Raw genomic sequence first — 16,452 nt, forward strand, 5'->3', positions numbered from 1 at the left:
GATCAAAGACTATAGTACAGCCTTCAGTAGGAATTACACCTCAACATAAAGAAAACAAAAATTCTCACAACTGGACCAATAAGCAATATCATGATAGAGAAAATATGAAAGTTGTCAAAGATTTCATTTTACTTGGATCCACAATCAACAACCATGGAAGCAGCAGTCAAGAAAGCAAACAACGTATTGCAGTGGGAAAATCTGCTGTGGAAAAGCATATATGTCACTTCGAGGACTAAGGTGCACCTGACCCAAGCCTTGATGTTTTCAATCGCCTCATATGCGTGTGAAAGCTGGACAATGAGTAAGAAAGACTGAAGAAGAATTGATGCCTTTGAATTTTGATGTTAGCAAAGAATGTTGAATATACCATGGACTGCCAGAAGAAGGAACAAGTCTGTCTTGGAAGAAGTATAGCCAGAGTGCTCCTTGGAAGTGAGAGTGGTGAGACTTTGTCTCACATACTTTGGACATGTTATCAGGAAGGACTAGTTCCTGGAGAAGTACATTGTGGTTGATAACGTTGGAGGGTCAGTGAAAAAGAGGAAGACCTTCAATGAAATGGATTGACACAGTGGCTGCCTCAGCAACGATTTTGAGGACGGCACAGGACCGGGCAGTGTTTCATTCTGTTGTACATAAGGTCACTGTGGGTCAAAATAGACTCGATGGCACCTAGCAACAACTCCAAACAAATGTCTGAAAGACAACTTCCCTTCTTAGCTGTTAGAGATGCTTACTGTGTTTAGACCCCTCTGCTAATCACTATGGGAGATATAGAAGAGGCAGCTCTTAGTTCCTATTTAGAAGGAGCTTGCAGTCTAATAAAAGAGAGAAAAACAGTAAGTTAAATAATAAAATTATTACAACTTTTCAGAGAAAGGAAAAAAATGAATGCTGCATAATTAGTAATAGGTATGAGTCAGAATTGACTAGATGGCAATGGGTGTGTGTAACAGGTTTGAGCACTGGGCACTTTTCTAAGTACTTGGTAAGTATTAATCCATTTAATTCTGATAAATTCATCCCTATTTCACAGATGGGAAACTGGAGTACAGAAACGTTAGATAACCCTCCAGTTAAGAAGTAGTGATGTTGGAATGTAAATCCAGGGAGGCCCGCATGCTCATACACTGTATGTTATTGACTCGGGGAAGTTAGAGCTTGAACTTGGCCCAACTTTTCTATCAGTTACGTCCCCAGTAAGCTTCATCACTCTGAGGGCTGACCTGTAGACTGCTTGTCAGCCCTCAGTGAAATATGGCAGTAAGCACGTGAGTAGGAGCGAAGGCAGTAGGGCTGTCCTAGCAGAGCTGCTAAACGCATTAGCCATGAATTAGATGGAATGCCCATTATGATAGTTGGACGCTGAGAAGAAAATGTGAATTCATCACAGCAGCTTCTACATGGACATTTTATCATTTACTTTACTTGGGTATAATGTGAGGAATAAGTCAAGCTTTTTTCTCCAAAGACAGTACAGTGTATAAGTTAAGAGATGAGCTTTGGAATCAGGCAGACCTGGGTTCAGTTTGGCCATCTGTCATTCATCACCCGTGTGAACCTTGATCCTGTTGCCTACCATCTTTAAGCTAAAGGCCTTAATCTCTAAAGCTAGATAATGAAACCTGTCTTTGGTTTTATTGTGATGATGGCATGTCCCTGGCATATAGACAATATTCAGTAACCTCAGCTTTTCCTTGTGATCTTTCTCCTGAGATATTCCTCTTTCTTCCCAAATATGAAAGCAGCTACAATCAATAAGCATATATTTAGCCCTTTAATGGAAAGGAGTTTTAGGCTAACGACAACCTTCAGGGGACATGAGTAAAAAGATCCCCAGTTACTAATATTGATTAGGTGACACTCAGGGTTTTTTAAATGTATTTTGTTAATTTGGCACAGGATTCAAACATTAAACAATTTATTTCATGCTTTTCCTGGATTCTTTTATAGTACAGAAGGTGTAATACCATACTTTTTTTGGAACCTTTGTGAGTTCCTTTAATATTTGGTGAAAACCAAATCAAACCCGTTGCTGTCCAGCCAATTCCTACTGATAGCGACCCTATAGGACAGAGTAGAACAGCCGCGCAGGGTTCCAAGGAGCGGCTGGTGAATTCCAACTGCTGACTTTTGGTTAGCAGTTTGAGCTCTTAAATACTTGATGAAGCCAATTTATTGTCTAGTTTGGCTCCACTTCCCCTTCTTCTTCCCAGCCCCTCCTCCTAAACTCTCAGAATCACTTTAAACCTCCATCTAGTCTGTGTCCCTGGGATAAGTCCTCAAATTCAGTCCTTTGCTTCTCCTCTCCTACGTATCCAAGTGCTTGCTTAGTTTTTCTGTCTCAGTCAACACCTTACTTTCTTTTTCCCCCTTGCTTTGTAAAATTCATTTTCTAATGAGCAGAATGTCCTAACGCCTCAGTTCTTGAGGTTTATTTATCATAATTTCTATCAACTCCTGAAACTGTAATCCTCTGAAAGTTTACTTTAAAATAGTTTAACATAGTTCCTTCAGATGCATTCGGAAGCCCAGTCTTTACCAGGGATCACCCCATTCTCACTTCTTGGTTCTCACTGATGATTATTTATTTCTTTTTAAAATAAGAATTAATGTGACTACCAGCATCATTATGGTTGAATTCCCCATTAGATTGGCTGTGACTCACCCTTCCTATCATTCTCCAGCCCCAGCCCCAGCCGCATCCCTGGTATTAGCTGCTGTAGTCAAATTGACATTGGGTATTTCAGTTCACTTCAGTATTCGAAACCTGTGCATTAGGTTATGCTACTTTGCATTTTTATGGCCAGTCCAATTTTCAATACTAAGTAATTTTATATAGTAATTCTTTTTCCAAGGTAGTCGATTGCTAACAGATTTATGTTGCATTTTGATTTTTGTTCTACTACAGTTTTATATTTAAGTTAACCAACATCATTATTTTATTTTAGCTTATATTAGGAGAATGATTTAGCCTTAGTAGTCAAAATACCATGCAGAGGCTCGTAAAATATAAATCTAATTTTTGTGCTTATGAGTGATTCTTTGAATTAGGTCTGAGTTTACCCTTAAGGAGGCAAAATTAATATTTGGCATCTAAGAGTGTGAGGTGGTTGAAACGTCTAGATATTGAAGTTTACTAAGCTACCCCCTTTTTTTTCTTTTGGTACCTGAGTTCTGGGAAAAAAAAAAAAAGCAAGGCAGATGCAAATTAAATATCATTTTTATTAGTAACACTAATATTGAAAAATGTGGCTTACATCTACTGAACTTCAGAATTAGACAAAACTGCCCACCCAGACACTAACTCGGGACTGGGGTAAACAAGGTTTGTTTCTATAACACTCAATCCATGGAATAGTAGAGTAGAACCTGTATTTCCTGAACACACTCCCCACTCCCCAAAGAGAAACAGGAAGTGCCAGGGGCTGAGCTATGTTTATTTTTTGTTGTTGTTGTTTTTGCAGATTATACTTAATCATTTAGGTTATACCACTCCTTTTCCTCTGCAGAGTTGTAAGAGAGGGGTCTGAAAAGATATCTGAAGTGTCTTGCTAGGAAAGTTTCCTCCATATAGAAACCAAATCCATTGCCATCCAGTTGATTCCGACTCATAGCTACCCTATAGCACAGAGTAGAACTGCGCCATAGGGTTTCTGAGGAGCCGCTGGTGGATTCAAATAGTGGACCTTTCGGTTAGCAGGTGAGCTCTTAACTACTACACCACCAGGGCTCCATATTGGAAGGAAGTAAACAGGAGAAGTGAGGAAGGTGGAGTTTCTTTCCCCTTTCTGTAACATTAGGGCATAATTTGTTAAATTTTAGTGTGATTTATCTACATAAATGTTGAGTCAGCTCCAGCCATTCAGATGATGTTTTCCTTGGCTTTGTTATTAGAATTTCTAGTCGCTTTGCTTTTATTTCAAGCCCTCCTTTTCACCCCTGCCCCAGTCACTCCTTTGCAACTTTTAGATAAATTAGATCAGAAAAGGTCTCATAGTTCATTTGTATCAGTTGGAGATCTCTCAGAAGCAAGTGTCAGAATCCCAACCTAAATGTTTTAAGCACAAAACGGAATTTATTACCACATATATTTTAAAATCTAAGTAGGCTGACTGGATCCAGACACTCAGGTGACGTCATCATAGAGAAACTGCTTCTCCCCAATTCTTTGTCTTCTGAGTTGGCTTTTCCTCAGGCAGGCTCAGTCCCTCTGGTTACTGAATGGCCCCTAGCAGCACTAGGCTTTCTTCTTATCTTTTCTGTAAGCCTTGCTTGCAGAGGAAGCTTCTTTCAAAAGTGTTCCAGCAAAAACTCAGGAGCTGAATTTTACTGGCTTGGTTTGGGTTGTGTGCTAATCCAATAGTTCACAAGTTGTGGCCCTTAGATCAGCAGCATAAGCATCACCTAGGAACTTGTTACAAATAACCAATTCTTAGGCTTCAAATCTGGGGGGGGTGATGCCCAGCAATCTATGTTTTAACAAGCCCACCAGGTGATTATGATGTAAACTAAAGTTTGAGGACTTTTTGTTAATCTTTAGACCAAATTTTATGGCTAGGGAGAAAAAAGATACTGAGTGGTCGTCCCTGGGTAACTTGATTGTTCTAGGAAAGGGTCATTACTGGGAGAGGGTCAGCTTCATCTAGCCACGTTGGTTTAAAGGTGAAGGGCAGAGGATAGTTTCCTAAAGGAAAAGTATGTGTTATTATCAGAAAAAGCAACAGTTGCTGGGCAGGTAAAATCAACAGATATTCTACAATATAACCTTTTCCACAAGTACTAGGTAGTGAGTTATTACAGCAAGAAATATTTGGTAGTGAATGACTAAAACTTGTTTGTTGTCTCTTCAAGGGCTAGGACAACAAAGATTTTTCTTCAATAGTATACGTTAGTGCCTGATTGGTTTCCTGAATGGAGACAACTGATAATTTTATCCTTTGATGAATTACCCATGATCTCACATTTTTCTTTACACAATGGAGCATCTGAGTGGCTGCATAAGAGCATGGGGTACAGGGCATATAACTTGGGCTAAGTCAGTACTCAGATCCCCAAATGAGGTCAAGTCAGGTACGTACTATATTGATATTTTGTTTTCTGGAACTCCCTCAAAGAAAACTGAATATCATGTGCAGAAACAAGTTGAACCTAGATATAGTATGACAAAACATGACAACTTGTCCTGTTTATACTTCATTTGTGATTTTCATAGGTACAATGGTGGGTGATCATACCCGCTTGGAGTTCCACAATATTGAAACTGGTATCATGACCGAGAAGCGTTACATCTCTGTTGTCCCCTCCAGTTTCATTGGCCACCTGCAGAGCCTCATGTTTAATGGGCTGCTTTACATTGATCTGTGCAAAAATGGTGACATTGATTACTGTGAGCTGAAGGCCCGTTTTGGACTGAGGAACATCATCGCTGACCCTGTCACCTTCAAAACCAAGAGCAGTTACCTAAGCCTGGCCACCCTCCAGGCCTACACCTCCATGCACCTCTTCTTCCAGTTCAAGACCACCTCAGCTGATGGCTTCATTCTCTTCAACAGTGGTGACGGCAATGACTTCATTGCAGTTGAGCTAGTCAAGGGGTAAGTGGAAGGGATTGCATACTTTATACTAGATATCTTAGCTCAAGCCTTGAACAAAATATAGACATGAAAAAAATGTGTCCATTCTACCCCACCCTCTATTCCTGACACATGCTAACATCTTCATTGGTTAGAAGAACAGCATAATGATTTCTACTGGAGAGAGACAAATTCATTTATTTAAAGATCTTTTAGTAACTCAATACTATCAGTCTCTTTACTATGAAATGTAGTCCTTTAAAAGCTATTCTTGCAATAGAGGGCTATGGGAGGTGTTGTATCTATCTCTTGGGCAGTATTAACTGCAACCTCCAAAACTGTATAGCGAGAAATGAAATATAGATATTTTTAGCCCTACCATTAGATCATGTATGCAAATTTTAAAAGCTGCCCTTTTGTCAAGACATTTTACTCTCATATACTGGAAAATGGTCAAAAATATACAACTCTATAATTAGCTGTGAACATAAATGTCGCTGCCTAGTGTTTTATAGAGTACCACCTGCCTACTTAGCGGCCCTGGATTTTTATTAGGTAATGTTAAAAAAATGGGCTGTATGAGTATGGAATGAAAGTGAAGTATTATAAAATAGGATCTGACTATTTTTGTAATCCTAAATTAAGTGTTAGTTACTCCTGCTTGATGCCAGTTTAACATAGGGATTTGAAGTCCTCTTAGTTGGTTACACAGATGTTGCCATTAAACCACTTCAGGGAATTGCAAATCATCACATGGCTATTGTCCCTCTTAGGTACATACACTACGTGTTTGACCTTGGAAATGGTCCCAATGTGATCAAAGGCAACAGTGACCGCCCCCTGAATGACAACCAGTGGCACAACGTCGTCATCACCCGGGACAACAGTAACACCCACAGTTTGAAAGTGGACACCAAGGTGGTCACTCAGGTTATCAATGGTGCCAAAAATCTGGACTTGAAAGGTAAACCTTGTAAAGAAGTTTATCCTTCTTAGAGTGTTTCTTATAATCCAAAGGCTTTTTCCAGAGGCAAACTACAGGTCAGGGGTGCCATACATTTTTGATACATCTTGCATATCCTATTTTAACAATGTCGAATTATATCATTCTGTAATTTATTCAGCTTTTAATTAGACCACTCTTTAAGGAATGTTTCATTTTCTCTGTAGACCTCTGGAATGTCTTACTGTAGAGGGACTGAGTGAAGAGGTTACAAATTACAGTATGATATAATTCAGCATGTGGAGGGACCATAGTATAGTGCAAAGAATATCGGCCTTGGAATCTCAGCTGAATCATTTACTGGCTGAGTGACATTAGTAAAATTCTTAGCCTTGTTCAGCTTCAGTATATTATTTTCAAAAATGAGGATAATAACTGTTACTACACTTATGGATTATTGGGAGTTTTCATGGAATAATGTCTGTAAAACCCTCAGCATATTGTCAGTAACAAGCACATTAAAAACACTCAATAAATGTTTTTTTTTTAGTTGTTGTTAAACTTTACTTCATCATAAAATGGGGGCAATACCTATCTCACAGAATTAATATCATGATTAAAATTTGTGAAATGGCATATGGAAAATGAAAGATGCATATTTATTTATTTATTTACAATTTAGAAACCCTGGTAGTTATTTAACTTGGTTTTATTTTGATTTGGTTTTTGTTTTCTAGTACATCTGAAAACAAAAACCAAACCAAAATAGTTTTTGAAAACCAAACCAAAAACCAAACCAAACTGAGACTATGTGTTGGATACTACCTTTATCTAACGGGTAGCCTCAAGTTCATTGCCTTTAATTGACATGGTTTCCATATCCTTTACTCATTCTCTTTGCTTACTTACTTTCCTTTTCAGGTGATCTCTACATGGCTGGTCTGGCACAAGGCATGTACAGCAACCTTCCAAAGCTCGTTGCCTCCCGGGATGGCTTTCAGGGCTGTCTAGCATCAGTGGACTTGAACGGGCGTCTGCCAGACCTCATCAATGATGCCCTCCATCGGAGTGGACAGATAGAGCGTGGCTGTGAAGGTACAACCTTTTCTTTATGTAAGCTACAGCCTTGTTGCAAGCACCAAGCCTCTTTGCTGCCTCTGCCAGTGCCTCCTTCCTTAGTTCCACCAGTCGTTTCTCATTCTCATTTGCCGTCCGAAATCTCATTGCCATTGGTGTCCTCCCGTCACTGGTTGAGTATGTCAAGACATGTGCCACAGGCTCCAGGAATGTATGTTGGCAGATGTCTTCTGAGCATCACATACTTGCCGCTAAAGGACCTGTCCAGAAGTTGACATTAGGCTCCTTCCACCTTGTACCTTTGCTTGCAGAATGGCTGAAAGGACACCAGGGATTTCTATCTATATTTGTGTTTTAATGCATGGGGAGTGGCAAATCGGAGACTTTTATATGAGTGTCACCATTAATAGAATGTTTCTAATTTCTGCTAATAGTGACTTCATTACTCAATGCAAATCTAACAGGAGGCAGGAAAAGTGTCAGAATGCCATAATAATGAAAGGGAACTAGAATGTATTGAGTACTTACTAGATGTTGGGCGTTGTTAGACAGTTCCTTAGTGTGGTGCATTGGGGCAGCTTGGGCTTTGGAGTTAGAAAGACCTGAATTCAGGTTTAGGATGTAGCTCTTATTAGCTATATGGAATTTATCAAAGTATTTAATCTCTCTGAGCTAATTTTCCTCACCTGTAAAATGGGGTGATAAAACTTACCTTTGAAGGTAATGTACATAAATCAGACATGTATGTAAAATGCCAGATACATAGTAGGTGCTCAATAAGAAGTAAGATTATTGTTTACAGATATTATCTCATGTGAGACATCTAATAACATTACACACCTACTCACAAAGCAAAGCAAACTGTGCTTAGCCTTTCTATTTCTGTAGATGATTGACTGTCTCTTGAGATATTAACATAATTTTACAGGTTTTTCTGAGCCCAAGAGATCTTTACAATAAAAGCAGTCTAGCTTTAACCAGCAGAGGGCAATGGTAAACACGTTCAGCCTTCCCTAGTAAGTCTCTTTTGAATTCCCTTCAGCCTTGGGCTGGCTGAAAAGTGACCCTTACGGAACTTGAGAGGCAAAGAGGTTGGATCTTGACCAGTCACCAAGATCTATGCATTCTTTCGTCTGGCTGAGCCTTATGGTCCTTTGTTTGTGCAATCTGTTGTGCTTTCTTGAGTTCCTTGTTCATTTACCGCATCAAACCTGTTCATTCGTTTCCTCCTAAGTGTTCAACTTCATTTATCACTCCTGTTCTTAACCAGCTCCCACCTAGGTTTGCTCACCACCTTAAAGCACATTTTTATAAAAGCTTCTCATCAACTCCCCAGGCTGATTTCTAGTTTCAGAAGTCATTCCCCTTTGCCTAGGAGTCGGTTTCCTATGTTCTACTAGTAACAAGACTGATGGTCCCTATAACCCACTCCATTTTTCCTTTAGCCATAAGTATTTCTTAAATTCTGTTGGCCGAATATGGGGTGTGTGTGTGTGTGTGTGTGTGTGTGTGTGTGTTTGTGGTAGTGGTGGTGAGAGGGTTCCACCAAGCACTCAAAGTAACCACTTTGTAATTTGCTTTTGGGAATGTACACTTTCCTTCAACTCAAGATTTGTTGTTGTTGTTGTTGCATTGGCCTGCTATCAGTTCTTTCAGGTGTTAAAGGGAAATCCTGGGATAGAGTCAGCATTTGGAATTAAATCGAGTATCTTAGCCTAGAATATTGTAGAATAACAGTAATTCCAGTTATTCTGGAATAATTAGTAATGTCAAATTAAAACATCATATAAAAGCACATATCAAAAAAGTGTAAGGCACTGTTCGAATGTGAAATATTTTTTATCATGCCATCAGTTCTTCTATTTAAAAAATTAACAGGAACTGTCCACTTAACTCTCTAGCAATGTTACCCAGTAGAAATATAAACTGAGTCACATATGTAATTTTAAATTTTCTAGTAGCCACATTAAAAAAGGTATAAAAGAACAAGTAAAATTAATTTTAATTTTATTTAACATAATCCAATATATACAAATATTATCATTTCAGCATGTAATTAATGTGAGAAAATCATCAATAAGATAGTTTACTTTTTTCATATTAAGTCTTCAAAATCAATTTGTAGCTTAATACTTTTAGAACATTTCAATTCATACTACACACGTTTAAAGTTCACAATAGCCACATGTGACTATGACTACTATATTGGAAACAGCTCTATAGAGTATAAAAAATTTGGTGTAAAAAAAAAAAAACTTTAATATTGGATTGAAAGCAGATCTAAGCAAACTCGTTTTATAAAACTGGATTAAAAAGTATAGTATAAAGGGTGAGGGGAAGGATCCTACTTAAGAGAGTTTTAAAAAAAGCACTGAATGCATTAACAAAAGGAAATTACCCATCAAACTGGGGGAAATGTTCTTATTCCTACCTACAGCTCTATGTGCAGTTTAGTATGACTCATCACATGCATTATGGTGGATTCCAATCTTCCTCTGGGTATGGATGATTGTTCAAAGCCGGATATTGTGACTTGATGGCACTACTGTTTGAATCTGTGGCAAGTCTCATGGGCCTAATAACACTGCACTCTATTGCCATGGAGATAATTATGATGGTTACCCATCGAGCATTATGACCGCCCCACTGGGTGGGATAAAGTGGAGGATGAGTGCTGAGGGAAGAAGGCCCTTGTTTATTATACAAAAATGACTTGGATAATTAGCCTAAGTGACCAGGAAAAATGGCCAAAAAGTGGGTTAAGGCATAAATTACTGTCATTGGAAGTTGACACCATTGTGAACAAGCCCTTGTAAGAGATCCCAGGAGCTTTCCAGGGTTCCATGGAGATGAATCTATAGAAGATGGTGGGGAGGAAAAAGAAGGGCACAAATCTTGGAGAATCTGCAAAAAGATACCATTGGTATTATTAATCTTTCATGCATATGTCACTCCAAAAAGGCTTTTGAGTGTTAGACTTTATGAGAACCACTGGAAATGAAACACATTTCTTGAATCTATCATTTTTATGTATCGAATAACACACAGGTAGGGGATATGTTTTCATTTCTAAGAACTGAGCCTTGGATCTCTTCAAAATGGTAAATGTGTTTATTTCTCACATAGTGGGGGCACACTAGCCAGGTTATAGCACATATTCTTGGCAAGATCATTGGTAATGAGGCTTTAAGGTCCCTAAGTAGTAAATATATCATTTTCCCTGTTATATCTGACCCATGACAGCAGATAAAATAAAATGTATAAGAATAAAAAAAATTTTTTAAAACATATTAAGCCACTTCTCTTTGGCTCTCCATTGTTTTTAGTAAAAAAGAGAGTCTTGAACTAGGTTTTGATTTGATGTCTCTAATATGTGCTGAGTGTGTAATTTATAAATTAAGTGCAATTTCTGGGCAACTCCTGGCCAACAGCTAGCTATGACTTGTGGCCTCTTAATTTGGGCTAGGAATTTTTTTTAAATGTCTGATTTAATACTTGGCTGGTAATATCTCTTCCTATTTTGAGGCCAGCTTTAATGAAGAGACCAAGACATGAATTGGCTAGAAATGCTATTCCACCATTCCAGATGGTAAACATCTGAGAGAAACACACGTGGTTCATTTTGAGACTGGCATGAATAAATAAAAAAGACACTGATTTGGTGCCTTTTGCCCACAGCCATTTTGGTTTGGCTATATTTTTACAAATTAAACAAAATGAGCTCTTTGGTGTTCCCAAATCATCTTGACAAAAATGCCTGATTCTAGTGCCACATTTCTAGGTGGCATTTGCTGTAGGGTACAAGGAATACTCCCAAATGACTCTGCCATTTTCAATGCCTAAATGTTCAGAATTATTTTTGTGGGCTCTGTCTGATTCTGCACATGTGTCTTTCAGTCTGGCCATGCACTATCCTTATTTCTCGAGGTTTATCCTGACTGACAAAAAATCACTTTTCTGGACCGTATGCCTTGGGGTTGGCTGTGTGAATGTGGGAAGGCTCTTGTTACCCATTGCTTGTGCTTTGTCAAGTCCAATATGTCCCTTGCCCTGCTCTGCTGACTTGGCTTCGAGGAGGCCTGCTCTGCCCCTGGTCTGCGCGTCCCTGTTCGTGCTGTCTCTGGTGAACCTGTAGAGCATATTGATTGTCTGTTTGGGTGATGCTGGTTATGCCAATTGCATTTTCATTTCTGTAATGTTATCCTGGTTTACTCTGCCTCTTACTAACCTCTCTGGTTATTGTTTTCGCTTTTCTGTTCTTTTGCTAACAAAGTTGCGTTGACCAAAGCTGACCTGCAAGGTAGAGAAGGCTCTTGTTCCCATTACCATTTTGGACTGAAAGATGCCCTGTGTAACCCTTGGTATCTCTTCTTCAGCAGTTTTCAAGCTGTCACACCTCTTGGACAGCAGCAATTGTGGGGAGGGGGCTGAACCCTTTGTTCTTCAGAAAGGGCTGTGGAACACCTAGATTAAGGCATGGAAAATAATGATAAAGGGGACACCTCATGGGACTGGGAGCATGATGCTATTGGGCGGCACCAAAGAGGTTTGACAGCATCCTATGTTGTGACTATTCATATACACATTAGTCCACATCTTGAAGTGGTTATTGCTTCTCCAAGTAGTTGCCATTGAAGGGCTGGCTCCTTTTTATTTGTTCACTATAGATAAAGACAGCACTTGAGAGGAAATTTTTTAAAAAGCCATTTGAGTTCTTAATTTATTATTTTCTGGGTCAGGAAGGTCATATGCCAGAGCGGGACACTGAATACTTGGGCCTTATGAAAGAGAATGCCATTTTCTCTCAGCTCATTTTAAAGAAATTTATTTTAGGCATTTGGGAGATTTAACATCATTAAAATGTTCTAGAGATTTATGTTTTCTGCCAGGGATTTTGGTTGAGCCCTTTAATTCCCTGTTTTGTGATCTAAAGAAAAAGGTACTCTTGGGGAAGGAGAGGATCTGTCAGTTTTGATCCCAAATACCCCGTAAAATGCCTGCATGTGAGATGTCAGCGAATATCTGCTGCAGAGACTACTTCTCCTGCCATTCAAGAGATACCTTCCAATGTGAGTAATGGCCCATGACTGCTGTTCTGCTGGGCCACTTTGACTCGGAATAGCAAGGGAGAACAGGCATGTTTCCATTTTGTTAGATACCCATTTTTTGGTTGGTTTTCTTTTTAGGTGCCATTTGGCTGAAAGTCAGTTGTTAGAATTTCCTAAAGCAATGGTAGCTTTAGATTAGAAAGTTGTTTTTCACCAAAAGATTATTCACTTTGCTGTGGCTTACTTGTTATGAGTTACATATGCCATATAGGTAAACTAGAACAAGTGTCTATCTTTCAGGTGGACATCAACTGATACAACCTCTTGTAATGGCTTGATGCTCTTTGTTTGTGGCAGGAGTTGTTATTCTTTTTAATCAGTCTGGGTCACCTTACTTTCCTTGTGTTATAGCAAAAGAGCTTTAAGATGCAAATGCCTTTAATTATTATTTTCCTGACATTGTGGTTTGAACCATTGCTCATAAGCTGGCCTTTTCAGCTACAACCTGTGGGCGCAGATAGTACAGTTAAAAACATATGACAAAGAAATGAGGTAGTCTAAAATGTGAAGGGCAATGGTGTTCAGAAGAAAATATAACGATGAGGTATAGGAAGTAGCATAATGAATCTGGATGCTGGACTAGTCAACAGCTTGCCCTTCCTCTTGTGTTAGGGTGTTTTTGTTTGTTTTTAGCCTCTGCAGTGACTATGTTGTTTAATTTAGAAGGAACTGAGTGTCAGCTATTACTAGGTATCAGGTCCTCAGCTAGGTACCAGGGATACAGATGAGATGCAGTCTCTGACTTCAAGGAGCTCAGTAGGAGATTAGCCACTAATCATAATGCAGAGTGAAAACTGCTGTGCTAGAGATATGCAGAAGGAGCCTTGGAGGTGCAATGGTTAAGAGCTGGGCTGCTAACCAAAAGGTTAGTGATTTGAACCCATGCAGCTGCCTAGCGGGCGAAAGATCTGGTGATCTGCTTCTGTAAAGATTATAGCCTAGAAAACCCTATGGACAGTTCTGCTTTGTCACATGGGGTCACTATGAGTAGAAAATCGACTCCATGGCATCTTACAACAACAAAAAGATCACACTGCACCAGCGTGGAGAGTGGATCGGAAGGACAGGAACTGAAAGCTGAGGCTGGAGTCGGGAGGGAATTAGCCTTGGTGGCACAGTGGTTAAAGCCTCGGCTGCTAACTAAAAGGTTGGCGGTTCGAACCCACCAGCTGCTCTGTGGGAGAAAGATGTGGCAGTCCGCTTCTGTAAGGATTTACAGCCTTGGAAACTCTATAGGGCAGATCTACTCTGTTCTTACAGGGTAGCTATTAGTCAGAATCAACTCAATGCTAATAGGAAAGACAGAGGAGATGGAAGTCTGATGCCTGAGACTTTACCTGGCCAAGGAAGTGAACAAGTTTCCATCCCAGGTGAAAACTTCTGAGGAAGGAGGAAGAAAATGAACTTTCTCCTGCTTGCTTTCGCTTATGCTGTTGCTCTATTTCATACTGACACATTTACACATTATGTCAGAATGTGTCAAGGAGAACTTCACTGACTCTCCTGGTTTTAGCCTAGCTCTTCGCATCTCTCCACGTTAGGACAGAGAGCAAGAGCTCACTGCAGCGTCCCCTTCAGGCACACGAGGGGTTTTGCACTGCTGAGGTGCAGTCTCTGCCCCAGGTTCCTTTGGATAAAATGACAATTTTTACATTCCTTTCAGAAGTAATTTTTCAATCCTTTTTTGTTTGCAAGAGGAGCATTCCTGGAGAGGAGAAATTTCGCCAAAAGCTTGGCCGTAGAAGAAAAGAGCTCAAAAAATGTAGTGGCTGCAGAACTATAGGAGAAATATTAAGTTTGACTTGTGGGGAGTGGGACAGATGAGTCATAAACTACGAGGAATAGAAGAATAGCTCCTTATCAGGTTGGGTGATTAATCAGGATGTTTTCCTCACAGTTTCCATTATGACTCCTTTTCACGGGTTTTATTTCTGGAGCTGACTGGCTTCTTTTCTAGAAATGCTGAGTTGTCCCTCTGCCCAGACGGTAGGCAAGTGGGGGGCACCCAGGATTGGTTGGATATGGGCACTAAATGCTGCCTATTTTGAGAAAATCAACCAATGTAGTGAGTTTGGAGGCCTTGAAAACCTGAGGATGTTTTCACAGCATTTTAGATGAGAGTTGGCACCAGCCAAACACCTCTAGTGGGAAAGAGAATTTTAATTCTCCAACTTTCTTTAATTATTAAATGGATCCTCCAGTTTATGAGAAACATAGTTCCCCACCTCATGTTCTCCAAAACTTCATTTTATCACATTCTCCTTTGTATTTTATGGAATAAAGAGTAGCATTTACAGTACTTGCTCTGTTAGAAATCAGTTCTTCAAAAATAGCTTACATTACAGGAAACAGCAAGACAGACAGGAATTAAATTGAACTCCCTGCTATGGTTCCTGCCTCTTGTCCCTCAACAGCGCATGAGAGAGAAAGATTTGTCACAAGGGAACTGTATAAACATGGCCGACAAGTCAGACTCAACTCAACGGCATCAGCTTTTGGTTTTGGACCCTAATTTGTCTTCTTTCTGAATTCCTGATTAACTACACACTCAGCTTAAATGAGAGGACAGAAAGTTTCCTTTCCAGCAGAACTGATAATACCCTTCATTGAGCATCTACATGGTGTAGGCACATGCTAAGGGCTTTGGCATATGGTATCTCCATGATGACCATGACCTTGCCTTGTAGGTATTATTATTCCCATTTCACGGATGACTTTATAGGCTTTGCACGTGTTAGCTTATTTAATCCTTATGTCATGTAACAGGTGTAACAGTTTTCTCCCCATTATACAGATGGGAGAACTGAAGCTCAGAGAGTTTAGATAGCCAGCCCAAGTTCACATTGTTAGTGTTAAATTTGGATTTGAAAACCTATGACCTATTCACTACTATGCCATATGGTGTGGGTCTGGATGTGCTTATTCCCAAAGTAGAAACCAGGGAATGTCTGAGAGTGTCCTCAGAGCTGACTTTATAGTAGACAGCTTTCATATTAATACTATTTCACTAAGCTCTGGATGATATTTTCACAATGTTTATTAAAGCAACTTGTCCCTGAGTGGCACAAGTGGTTAAGCACTAAACTACTAACTAAAAGGTTGATGGTTCAAGCCCACTCACAGGCACCTCATAAGTAAGGCCTGGAAATCTGCTTCCAAAAGGTCACAGCCTTGAAAACCCTGTGGAGTGAAGTTCTACTCTGCACACATGAGGTTGTTAGAATCGACTCGATGACAACTAGCAATAACAACAAATTTGAAATTACCTGTCTTATTGTTAGCTGGCCTTTGAAATCCCTTCTCTCTCTCTCTCTTTCTTCTTCTTCTTCTTTTTTGAAACGGGCTTTACTTCCCAACAGGCCACTACCTCTGTGCTGGGAAAATAAACAAAAGCAGAAAATGAGGCCTCAGTTTACATTCTCTAAAGCAGCATTGACTATTTTTTTCTTTAAATTTCATTTTGTTGTTGTTGAGAATATACACAGCAAACCATACACCAATTCAACAGTTTCTACAGGTACCACTTAGTAACACTGTTTACATTCTTCCAGTTGTGCAACCATTCTCACCCTCCTTTTCTGAGTTGTTCTTCCCTTTTAACATAAACTCACTGCCCCCTAAGTTTCCCATCCTATCTTTCAAGTTGCTGTTGTCAACTCATATAGATAGCTCTTAAAAGAGCATAATGCTTAAGGCAGACCTTTTTTTACTAGTTAAGCTAAACGATTGTTCGGTTTGAAGAAGA

At 39.5% G+C, this 16,452-nt stretch overlaps 1 protein-coding gene across 1 annotated transcript in view; it reads left to right on the top strand.

Annotated features, from left to right (window-relative positions):
• NRXN3 (neurexin 3) overlaps positions 1-16,452 on the top strand; it is a 1,723,724-nt gene that overhangs the window by 786,422 nt on the left and 920,850 nt on the right. Inside the window, exons 11-14 of the mRNA XM_023726412.1 lie at positions 5,219-5,600; positions 6,353-6,543; positions 7,444-7,617; positions 11,873-11,914. Coding sequence (XP_023582180.1) covers positions 5,219-5,600; positions 6,353-6,543; positions 7,444-7,617; positions 11,873-11,914 — 789 coding nt within the window. The remainder of the gene's footprint in view (positions 1-5,218; positions 5,601-6,352; positions 6,544-7,443; positions 7,618-11,872; positions 11,915-16,452) is intronic.

The sequence above is a fragment of the Trichechus manatus genome, unplaced genomic scaffold, assembly GCF_000243295.1.
Source record: "Trichechus manatus latirostris isolate Lorelei unplaced genomic scaffold, TriManLat1.0 scaffold00010, whole genome shotgun sequence".
Lineage (NCBI taxonomy): Eukaryota > Metazoa > Chordata > Mammalia > Sirenia > Trichechidae > Trichechus > Trichechus manatus.